Genomic DNA, 12,307 nt, shown 5'->3' on the forward strand with positions numbered 1-12,307 from the left:
TTCCAAATTCAGTAGTACTAACTAAACATGTTCAGCAAAGATTGCAGTGTTGAGGACTAGCATTGTATCGCTAATAACTTGCACTGTGCTTTTAAATTTAAAAATTAGCCATAAAAATGAGTGTATTGCCTTATTTCTTTGAAGATTGAAAAAACATTATTGAATATAAAACAGGTTTTTGAAAGTTAGCTTCCTGTTCCTTTCTTAGGTGCTGAAATAGCTGAAAAGTACAATTCAGACTGATGTCATGCTATAAATATTGATGAAGTTCTATTTGGCAGCTGGTTATGTTCAAAGTTGGTGTTTGCAATTATAGTTTAGAATTATTTGCTTAACAACTCAGCATTTGTTTTCTTTGACAATAATAGCGCTAAGATCTTGGACTTCTCTGCATGTATAATCATGTTAGTGGGAAGTCAAAATGTCTTTGTGTAAAAGAACCCCTCTGTTATTAATCATTAGAAGTGAGATAAATATGGAACATTATTTTGGAAAATTTCAGGGTATAAGCTATAAAAGAGTGAAGTTTAGAAAACAGAAAAAGCAGATTGTGACTTAACCTTCATTCTCCATCACACTCCCCTGCCCTTCTTCCTGCCTGTGTCCTGGCTCAGTCTGGCCATAATCTTCTGCCCGAGGCTGCATTATGGGGTGCAGTGCCAAGACCTAGAGCTTCTCTTGGGCAGCAGAGGATGCTTGTCTGCCTTCGTGGCTGCTGGAGGACTTAGCACCGGTATTGCCCTGCTGGTGTGAATTCCTTAACAACACAGCTCTTACTGTGAAAACAAACAAAACAAAAGGGTGGTTTAAGACAGGTAACTTTGATACTCTCATAATTAAATACACGAAGATTTTAAGAACGAGATCGTTTGAAAGGTATGGTATCTTCCAGTCCTGTCCTGCATGTGAATGATTTTTAGTAGCGTTGTCTTCAGCTCTTGTAATTGCTGCTGTCAGTGTATAAACCACCCTTCCCCCTTTCCTCTGCACATGGCTGCTTACCACCTTATCAATTTTAGTTTAGTTACTACTGCTGGGTTTGATAAACACTGCCATATAGGACTTGATGAGTGTTACTGGTGGTACGAAAGCAAACCTTCGATCCTGAGTTGACTTTAGTGGTGTGAATAATCTGACAGGGTGATTCTGTTGGGATTATCAGCAGTAAAGGAGTTATTTATAGCTTTCAGGTTTAAAGTTGAGCTGTTGAGAGGCAGGCTTCTCACTCATCACAACGTTTTGCTTAAGATGGAGAAAAATACTTAGTGTCTCTGGTCTGGTGTAACATCCACTCTTCTCTTCACCGCCCCTTAGAGAACTCTGGTCCTCTCTATTCTGAAGACTTTGTCACTTTGCAAATGCCCTGAAATAAAGTCTTGGTTGCACTGGTGTTGCTCCGGCAGTGCTGAATCCTTGGGAATGCTGGTATACGTGGATTGTAGGCATCTTGAGCATGTTGATTGTGTGCCTTTTTTGCCACCGGGGCACCATTAAATGCCATGATAGTTGTAATACTTATGGTAATGGCTGCTTTTGTGCCATTGGGATTCTGAGCATTGCTACTGCTAACAAGTAGTAGCAGCATTAGCAGTGGGAAGTAGCCCTTTTCAGTGCCTGAAAACCGATAATGTGCAAGACCTGATAGAACCAGAGAAGAGCAATTGAGAAGATTGGGGTTTTTTAAGTGATAGTTTGTTTCCAACTTTGCAAAACAAATCTCTTGAGTGGGTTAAACTTTGATGTGGAATGTAGAAAGCAGCTGGTATTCTCAACTCACTGTATTTTAATTCCTTGCTGCTCCAGGTATCATCACAACTCTTGCTATGGTTCTGACTGTCAAAAAGGCGCTGTCAGTCAGTTAAGATAGAGTACTCCCAACAACCTCAGTTTGGTAGTTTTCGTAAACGTTGTGGTGTAGAGTGTTGAAGGTCTTGAAGAGAAAAGGTAGAAATAATTTTGAGGATGTTTTGTTATATATATACACATATATGTGTATATGCACATAAATGTGTGTCTATATATGCTTCAGTCACATTGAAAAGACAGTGGGACAAAGCACAAAGGACTTTGGAAAACTTAACTGCTTGGCAGCCTTTGGCTGATTATAGTTGTGATGTAACCTTGATTACAGTTGAGAAGTGATATGTAGCATATGTACTGTACAATAGGCTGCTGTAGCTAAGTGAAGACAAATACCTTTTATGTTCACTGTAACCTTTAATGGATTCTTTAGCAAAGTTGGTATGAGCAGAAAAGTGCTGCTTTGTGCAGTAGAAAGTGGCAAAAAGGTGTAAGCAAAACATTTTTTAAAGTAGTCTTTTCAGTTTACTTTTTTAGTGAGAGGAGAAACATTTAACATCTTAAATATTGTTTATGTAAATGGTTTGGAACACCAGGAAGGTGATGATGAAATATTGTGTCTTTATATTTCAAGACTGTCTTTAGACTCAAAGGCTAGAGACAGGATTTACTAAATTGAAGTCTGATTTAGGACCATTTGAGAAGTATCTTTTTGCATATTTTACATGTCTCCCTTAATGTTGACTCAAATGTTCTTTAATGAGAAAAAACCCACAAATTCACTCATGGTTGGATTTTCTCAAGCAGATCATGTTGTGTAGTTTTAAAAACCCCCTGACATCTTCAGGAGGGTTCTGTTTCATGAAATGGTTTGTTAGTTTGTATTTGAGCTGTTCATGTAAAAAGACTTAAGTGCTGTGAAGTGGGACTTGTGTTTTGGTTGTATAGGTTGTCTTTAACTTCTTTATAGTCCTTCTGTTCTCATGTTACTCAAGAAGAGCAGTACAGACTAATGTATATGATACCTTTTTCAAGTTACAGTTCTTTATCTTGTTAAAAGTACTTGTGTCATATCTATGTAAACAGCTGAAACATTTTCCATATATTACCAAAAACATCAGTGCAAGGAATTTAATACTGAACAAAATATGAAGTTGTGCAGCACTAAATTAAACATAATGGACACCCTTTTTCATGTCATGTTTTGCTGTAGAACACCACAGTGATTTTGTGGGGTATGTGACTGCCGTTCCTGAATATTCCTCTCTGGATTCTTTATTTTTGTAAGAGATTGAGGATTTCCGCCTTTTCCCATTCCTCCCAGCTGCTTTGTTTAGAGTGATATCTTTAGTTCGTTTTTCCTTGAAGTACTAATCCTTCCTGGATTTCCTTCCACCTAAGTAATGCAAAGAGATTGTTCTAAACCATGTGAAATAAGGAGGTTGCAAATCCTCTTCTCAAGCACCAGTAGTATCTCTCCTTCTACCAAATTATTTCTAATTGGTTACAAGGTATGTTTCCATCTTCAGCCTTGAAAAGTGAAGTGGAGAATTACCATCACAATGAGACCTGGGTTGTCCTGTATAATTTTTATAGTAAATCATTACTGTTACACTGCCAGTGTGCTGTAGATGAAAAACCATGAAATATTTCTGTATTGTTTTGAAGTTAGGAATGACTAAGCAAACTTCCCAATATCCTAATTGAGTATGTGATGTTTTTGTTTAGTTACAACAGCAGCTGATATTTGAAAGATGTATGGTGGTAAGCTGATAGTTCTGAACTTCTTTTAATTCCTGGAAGTTGGTTATGTTTTGCAAAACCAAAATTGAAGTATTTAATACTAGCTGTGGTTAAGACAGATTATGTATGATTTGAAATGGGCTGGATTGTTAGCCAGTGCTGCACTGCTATGTTGGTCTTTCAAAATAGGATTAAATACCTGACAATTGGTACGTATGGGATTCATTTTTACATGTAATATTTAATATTCAGGAGTTACGGTAGGATTACATAATCACCTTCCTTAACTGCAAGGCAACACACTTGTGTGTGTTCTCTCAGTTCTTATACAAGAAACCAGTTTCACCCCATGTTTTTTCCCAGTAGTGAACACAAATTATGTTTCTAGAGCCTCCTACTGTTCTGTTGTATCTCATAGTCAGTAGGGGATTCTCTCACACACACTACCAGTGTTTACTGTTTTTCCAGGTTTGGATGGGAGGTTGTGGGGATACTTTAAGAAAATATTTTCCTGATGGCAACCTGTTCCTTTCACTTTTGTGCACCTAGGTTTGCTGAGATTTTGAGACAACTGACTTCTATTGTTACATGGTTTTTTATTTACTAATGCCCATGGTTGGTTGATGTTTTAATTTTTTTTTTTTTTTTCTCCTTTTAGGGTTTCGTTTTTGCACTGAATGTAGCCAGGACGGATCCTTGTGGGCTTTGGCAGCCCTTGGAAACTGTCAAAGGTAAAAATCAACCAAAGTTCAGTATTGTGACCTTGAAAGTTGGAGATGAGAAGAACAATAGCCTATGCTGGTTCTCAAGATACTGTAGAATGTATATCTGTTTTCATATACTTTCTAGTGTGTTATTTCCTGTGGGTTGGGGTGTGAAGTTTATGTAACTGCGTGATGTGATTTGTTTCTGTGAGCTAAAGTTGACGTCTATGATTTACCATTTTATTTGAAAATTAGTTAATTTATGTTGAGATTCTAATGTCACTGGAATTGGTAAGTGATTCTTTCCTATAAGCAATAAAGTTATAGTCAAAGATTTTTTATCTTCTGAATGCTCTTGCTTTCAGAGCAACTTGCATTTAAAGTGACGAAAAATATTCTGTTCTTCTTCTGTACATTGAATTTTGTGTTGCTTTTGTACATTCTTAACATCCTTGGTGTAATACAATGCTTTAGCAATTAAATACAATATGGCTGGATCATGTGTTAAAAATGAACACTTTTTTGTCTGTACCTAGAGAATGGTGAGAGCCACTATGTGTCGATACAATTGTGTCAAATAAGCTCAGTCTCATTTAAGACACAGTCAAGTACTGCCTTGTTCTAACTGCTCTTGTTTCAAGTATGCCCTGTATACAGGATCACCATCTTGGAAGAGCACTCGTGTGCCTGTTTTGCTGTGTGAGAGAGTTTGGAACCTACCTTCAATTTCTGCTTAATGGTGACAGTTGGCACAGTCTTCCTGTCCTTCAGGGGTTTTCTAGTGGGCCATATCCAATTTAGACTTGGGAATTCACAGGAATTGCAATTGGTTGTACATTAATAAGTGCTGCTCTTGCAGCTGCACTCTTTAGAAGCTTGAAGAAGTTTTTTTCTTCATTATAAAATGAAGAACATATTTTCTCTTTAGTCCATGTTTCATTCCTGCTGCTAATATAAAAAAAAAAAAAAAAAAAAACGTGTTGCTGCATGAAAGGCCCTTGAATTAGATGAGGTGCTTTGTCCCAGTGATGCCTGTTTGATGAAATCAAATTTGAAATAATTTGAATTCCAGCTCTCTCTTGCTATTGAGGACTTTGTGTTTTTCCATGCTGGACCCTTCTATGTGGAGGGAAAATTAGGCCTAGAGGATGTACTTTGTTCACTGCTATTTCAGGGATTTATAAGTATATGGAAATTTTGCTCATGTTTTACTTGCCCAGAGTGTGTTAGAATGCAGTAGTGCAGAGATGGTATCCATAAGGAGCCTGCCTGCACTGTTCTGCCTACACTGAGTGTATGGCTGGTAGCTGCATCCATCATGCTGATCCCACTAAACAAAATGTGTACATCTTTGCTGCAGAAAGAGATGGAACAGAAATAGGACAAAATATCAGACTGGATTGTCCCAAAACCATACTGGTTTATGACAGGACAATATAGTAGTAGGCATTAAAGTTCATAAGAAATCCAGCTGGTTCATATTAATGAATGTCTTTACCTTTGAGAATAAATAGTCATCAGTGTATTATATTTTAAAGAGTTAAATAAAAGTTGTTCCTAAGTTTAGATGTGCATTTTCCACATCATATGTGGGCGTACCAGTGCATTGCTATTTGTCAGACCTCCCTTGGAGTTATCTTGCTCCAGTTGAAGTTAATTAATTTTTCTGAAGGATATCAGATGAATAAAAAGATTGGGGGATTTCAGTCACATTTCAAGTATTTTGGGTGGATATATGCAAGGGTAGAAGAAGAGGATTATCTTACTTTTGACCTTTTCCAGGAGTGACTTTGTTGATAGGTGTTGGATCTGAAAATCTAAATGGACTGTCTATAAACTTTTTCTTTTATCACCTGGGAACCTGACATATCACATTAAGTATTGAATATAAGTAAAGAAATGCCCTTAGGCTTTTGGCATTTTCCTGATCCTTTAGTATGCTAGTACAAATTCTTACTTCTGGCCCATCCTCCATGTGTAAAATAAATGACCTTGTGTGTCACCTTTAGCACTCTGGTCAGAAGCTGGTGAGCTGAAGAGGTGATGGCAGTAACTGGTGATGTCAGTAACTGATGTGCTGGCAATAAGCAGTCTCTGTTGGCTGAGAAGTCACCCTCAGTTGTAAATGACTGCTACAAAAGTCTGCCACAGAGGTAGTGTCCCAAGGATTCAGGAATCTTGAAGTGTCTCCTTTTGGCAATAAACAAACTTGCAATGCAGCATTCTTATGCCAGTGGCTAAGGGAATCAATGATTCATATACGCAAAAGAATATAAAAATTATTGAATTGGGCTCGTAGTTTACTGCAGGATGTTTTGTCTCCTGAAAGAACCGAGAAGTAAATGCAATAAAGTATAAAATAACCCCAACCAAATGATAAAAGGATGGTGTTCAGCAAAACTTTCTCTTGCAACACCTCTTGTAGTCTGTGGCTTAGGGTCTTCCTGCACCAGCTACAAAATTTTTTTGGTGGATTTTCATTTTCCCTTGTGAAGTTTTCTGGTAAATTACTGAGCCTTTTAGAACTACCTTTTTATCATTCCGTGGGAGAGAGTTTGCTCTAACTAAGCATTGTATGACATAATATAATACGTTTTCTTTAAATGTTAAAACCAATAAAACATTAATTATGGGATAAATGAAGAGAGAAGAATAGAAATTCATAGAAAAGAAAATACAATGGAGAAGGAAGAGAGTTTATTAATTCAATTTCCTGCTCTGATCTGAGTTCTGGATAGTTCCAGTGTATTTAATCTGTTGTCTGTGGAAGAGCTTGCTTGTCTTTCTTCTTGTAGCCTTTCCATTTTTTAAAAATTTCTTAATTCTACTGACCTTTTCTTTCCTCCTTTGAGATGCACTGGTTGGTGGTTTTTTTGTCTTCTTCCAGGAGTTGTGTATAAGAACTGGTGTCAGATACTGCCAATTCCTCTGGTAGTGAGGGATCTCAGAAGATAAAACACGTCAGTTTTTCAGAGGCTCATGTTTGAGTTCTTCCAGCACTCTAAATGAAAAGTGACTTCCCCTTGCAGTGCTCTTGGTCTGACCTTTCTGGTCTTGTTTTATATATATAAGCTTTTTTTAATGCTTCTGTAGCTCAAATTCATTCTTGCTTATTTCTCTGATTTTGAGGCCAGGTAAGTGCCACAGGAATCCTTCTGGCCCAAGCTGTTTTGGCTGTTAGACAAAAGACTGTCTAACAAAAATCTGAGGAGCTTCCCCATTACTTGACTCTGATACTGTAAAATCATGCTCCAAAACTCCGGAAGTTCTGGAGTGGGTTTCAGAAACCAAGCATGGCGAAGAAGTACCATGGACAGGGACTGTCCAGCCTGGCCTCCTCCACTGTGGGTGCAGAACAAAAAGCAAGAAACATTTGTTACAGGCAAGAGGATCTTGGCATCGATGCCATGCTTGGTATTTGATACCTCTGATTCTTGATTATGTGCTGAAGGCAGAATGTTTAAGTGGGTAAGAGTTCTCTTTTCTCCTTATTCCTTCTTTTCCCAGAAAAGGAAATTACTGCGCTCTAAGTCCTTGCAACTTCTGTGCTTTGCATAAGAATGCATGATATTACTGAATGGAACAGTTTGTTGGTTGTAAGATTTATTAAGTTGTATGTAACATTTTATAGCTTCAGGCCCTTAATGTTTGTAGAACATGTTCTTCACTCTTTGAGTCAACCATGACAGATGTTGTCTTAGCTATGTGCAACATAACAGAGGAGATTGGAGTGCAGACAGCCCTACACTCTGAACAGGCATTAACAATGAAGTGAAGGAGGTGCATCATCTAGAAGCTTTCGCTTGTCAGTTTCCAGGCTTGGAATTGCTGCTGCGAAGGTGACAGTCAGTACCTCTTTAGCCGAGGTGCTGAAGTAGAGTAACTTGAAATGGATTTTAAATGCTGGTGCAGTTGAAGAGTTACATAATCTTGAGAGGGACAACTGTTAAAGGCCAACAACTCTTGGCTTACCTCAGTGGGAGCCCTTACTTTCCATATACCTGGAATGTTAGAGATCTGGTCATGGCTTATGTCTTGCATTTTCGGTGTGAGAGATTCCTGCTGAATTTATGCTGGTGCATTTGATCCATCACCCCTGAAAGATGCCTCATCCTCTGAAGTAGAAGACATTCTAATCCTAAACATCAAAGTCTCCCTAATTGTATTGCATCCTTCCATAAGTTACTTTACAATTTGAAAAATGGAGTTTGGGGTGCGGATTTTTTTCAGTTGGAACTGCACTGATACTGTCAAATGAACTTAAAAATAGGTTGCCTAATAGTGTTGAATGTTGGAAATACTGGGATATGTTGATCTGGGTTAGATTGGAAATGCCAATCTGAAGGTGAAGAACTTCATCTGTTCCCTGAACCATTTAGATTCTAGAATGTATTTATTTTTGAAATGAAGTCAAGGAAAAAATCCTGAAAGTAAGACTTCAGAGGTACTGTGAGATCACTGGAAGTCTTAATAATTTTTCAAACTAATATCCTTTAGATTGTCTGTGAGCTGAGTCTTTGAAGCTTATATTTGCACAAAAGCTATTTCCTAGTAAGAAAGAATTGCTCAGCTCTGGTCTGCGTGATTGTTCCTTTCTGACTGTGACTTTAATGGGTAAAATCAGTGACTACGTTAAATACTCAGCAATGATGCTTTAAAGTTAAAAAGAAAGTATATTCCTGTTAAGTAGGTTTTTTTCTTTTAAGTAAGTAGTTTTATTTTATCCTGAATAATAGTTGTCTTGTGTTAAACAGTTTCAGCAAATATGTGCAGAATGGCAGTATTAAAGGTCGTAGCCTAGAATTGTTGTTTATGTGCACTGCAATCTCATATAACATTGTTAAAGGCAAAAAACCCCATTGTTTTTAAAATATATCTTTGTTGTTTATCTTTTAGGCAGTATTTTGCATTTCTGCAGAGCTTTGCACAGATCCTGTTCCCATGCAAACTGATGAGGGAGAAATACTGGAGGAAGGCAGTCCCAAGGTCAGTGAGGTAAATGCCACTGTGTTTTGGAGGAACAAGAGCTTGCTTGGCTGAAATGGGGGGGTACGTGGAGTGAACATCAACTGGTGGTGATGTTTTTAATTAATACCTACATGCAATATTTATTATTTATTGTCATGGAGGTACTTAGAAAATTAAGCTTTGAAAAACCTTTAGAAAGACAGGGGGTTTTGCCACCCACTAAGGATAGGAACATATGATTTTGGGCACTTCCAGGAAGGAAAGAGAAAACTTGTAAAGAGATACTAACCCTGATTGTATATCATTTGTGAAAACTGGAAGGGTTTTCTGTCCTACCCACCCACCCTCTGAACTAATTTAAGGAATTAGACGTGGGCCCTTAGGTGCAGGTGTTGGTGTCTGTGGATTACCGACTGACCTATATTGAAGGTGTGCTGCTTCTTGTTTCCTTGTACTTGCCAGCATGTGCTGTGTTGTGAGACTGGATTGTGTGTTGCTTTTAAAGGTACCTTTGATTCTCAGCATACCTTGTTGGGACAGGAGCATGTCAACTGTTCTGTTGAATGCAATGTTGTGTCCTGCTTTTTGCTTACTTCCTGAAGATGCAGATGTTAAGGCACGAATTACTTTGGTTTTCATAATGACACAGCCATTGTCATAATCTTCTATAGGTTTATAAATACAATTTTATGGTCCTGACTACTCACTGACTTAGTGTTAACATTGCAAGTGATCTGTGTTTAAAACATGGTCCCTACACTTCACAAAAATCTGAATCATTGTTAGCTTGCTTGTAGCTTTGTGTAAGAGACAGACTGAAAAATGAAAAACTAGAAGACTGGAGTTAACATTTGTTTTCTAGGTAGACCTTTGGAGAGATGCTTTCATTGTTTTAGGGTCTAAGAAAAAACACTTTTTTAGCTGTAAGCAGCAAGTTAAGTAAGTAATTATTAGAGAAAGGACTTGGCAATTGTGCTGCATGTACTTTAGGAGTTGTGTTCATTTTAAATAGCTTTGAAGGAGGGTTGGCTCTAGATTAGGAGCTGAAAAATGAGAACATATCAGTGGATGTACTTGCAGCAATCCAGGGTATTGAATGCATCTTTTGACAAGGATGTGATTACAGGTTTCAGTGGGGAATAGACATGAGAGAGGAGACATCATGGTGCAATTAATTACTGATTTTAGTATAGTTATTTGTGCTTTCTTTTCACCACACAGAGAGGATCTTTGTGAGTGTGAACACACATTTATGTGTATACAAACAGGTGCCTGTGTTTATATTTTTGGATACATAGCTTTCATTTTTTTTTGCCTGTGGGGCAGGAAGTAAGATTGAAGTAACTGTCCTTTCCTCCAATGAAGGGTATGCTTTTCTTTGGCATGCTTAATTCTTGGTGTAATGGTGAAGTTTGTATCCGTGCTCCAAAAATTAAGTGACCTTACATTTGAAACCAAATTCTTTATACTGACTTTGAATACGCAAATGTGTATAAAGCATTGCTTTGAAACAATTGTCATTTAGAGAATGTGGGAGATGAGAATTGTGCATCTGGTATTTAGTGTTATTAATAAAGAACTAATTAGGATCATTATATATTAAGCAAAAAAGTCATGACTGCAACTAGTCCTTCTCTCCATTCTGTGATGGACAGGACTACTCACTGAAGTCTGTTTTTCAGTGTTTCTTCAATCTGTAAATGATTATCCTCTTTCCTTGTCTGAGGAGAGTTTTGTCTCTATAATAGTTAAAAGTTTGTCCTAGAAAAATTTAGACAAAGTATATTTCACTATATTGTCTGATATCATTAAAATCATGCCATTAATTTACAAATGTTTACATGATCTAGCGACCTGTTTTCATTTTTCTACTAAATACCTTTTTTAAGTATTCAGTAATGTAGTTCAGTTTTTTTCCTTTTGTCAGGTTATTTCCCCATCTCTCCCTGCCCACTCCCAACTTTTTCAGGCAGGAGACATGAGGTATACGTGAATGAAGTATTCTGAAAGAGATGAGACCAAAATCATCTTTCATGGAGCTACCATGAATATCAGGATATAAAGATTTGGGTACTGCAAGAAATAATTTCTTTGTGGTGCCGGCCTGAAAATAACCTAAAAGTTTTACATGAAGATTCTATGATAGAGTGGAAAACAAATGATGTGTCCTGCTTTATGCCTGTGAACTGGCTTGGTTCTGTAACTGTCTCAGGTTTTCTGGCATCCTAGACTGTATAGTATTCTGAGACACCCAGGTCAAGACTTGAAGATAAAAGGAGATTTCCTCTGGTTTTGAAAAAGAAAAAAAATTGTGCCTTATGTAGAGCTGAGCAAGTCACTTTAAAGACTAAATATTTATGTCCTTCAAACTAATTAACACTATGTAAGGTATGATCAGAAAATTTAAGCCTTGCAGTCAGACATCATGAGGAATGGTGTTCCTGCTTGACTCCTAACAACCTGGTGAGACAGATGTAAAGTTAGCTTTCATGCTTGCCTTTGCCACTCTTGAAATGAGTGGCAAACTCAGTGGCAACTCATTGGAAATTAAGCTTAAGGAAAGTTATTGATGGACTCAGTTCTCACTTTAGTGTTTATTTCTACCACTGTTGTTAATGCATACATTTCTATTTAATTAGTAATTTAATTTTTTTTTAATATTGTGGTTGAGTTGCGCTCATGTTCTCAGTTTTGCCTACTTGGGAAATTTCTACAGTTCTTCCCTTCAGTTTTTTGTCAGCATATCCTTTCGCCATTCTTTGGATTGTTTTCCAGCAGAGAGTGTATTATGTGCATGGCCTTTCCCCTTCTGTCCATTGGCTGCTTTTGGAGACACTTAGTGTCTTGGTAGTTTTGTGGCCAGGGCTTTTCATATTAACTGATTCCATTGTTTGATTTCAGTTTCTTCCTTGTTATCAGACTAACAGAAAATACACTTTCTTTAAAATGGCATCAACATGATAAAGACAGCTGGCACCTGTCAATAGCACACTCTTGATCCCAATAATTATCTAATATTAGTGCTATACAGAGGGGAAGAAACCTGTGCAGAAGTCAGTTTTTTCAAATGAGCATAAGAGTTTTAAAAATTA

At 37.4% G+C, this 12,307-nt stretch overlaps 1 protein-coding gene across 9 annotated transcripts in view; it reads left to right on the forward strand.

Annotated features, from left to right (window-relative positions):
- Window positions 1-12,307, forward strand: part of TNRC6B (trinucleotide repeat containing adaptor 6B) — a 135,838-nt gene that overhangs the window by 8,127 nt on the left and 115,404 nt on the right. For 6 of the 9 annotated variants that reach the window (XM_042050599.1, XM_042050602.1, XM_042050592.1 and 3 more), the window contains exons 2-3: window positions 4,202-4,274; window positions 9,144-9,242. In XM_042050599.1, the coding sequence (XP_041906533.1) occupies window positions 9,189-9,242 (54 nt within the window). In that variant the 5' untranslated portion in view covers window positions 4,202-4,274; window positions 9,144-9,188. The remainder of the gene's footprint in view (window positions 1-4,201; window positions 4,275-9,143; window positions 9,243-12,307) is intronic. The other 3 variants (XM_042050593.1, XM_042050596.1, XM_042050594.1) reach the window with 2 other exon arrangements.

The sequence above is a fragment of the Corvus kubaryi genome, unplaced genomic scaffold (genome assembly GCF_017639235.1).
Source record: "Corvus kubaryi isolate FWS band 111438036 unplaced genomic scaffold, C.kubaryi_AGA036_p1.0 74, whole genome shotgun sequence".
Classification (NCBI taxonomy): Eukaryota; Metazoa; Chordata; class Aves; order Passeriformes; family Corvidae; genus Corvus; species Corvus kubaryi.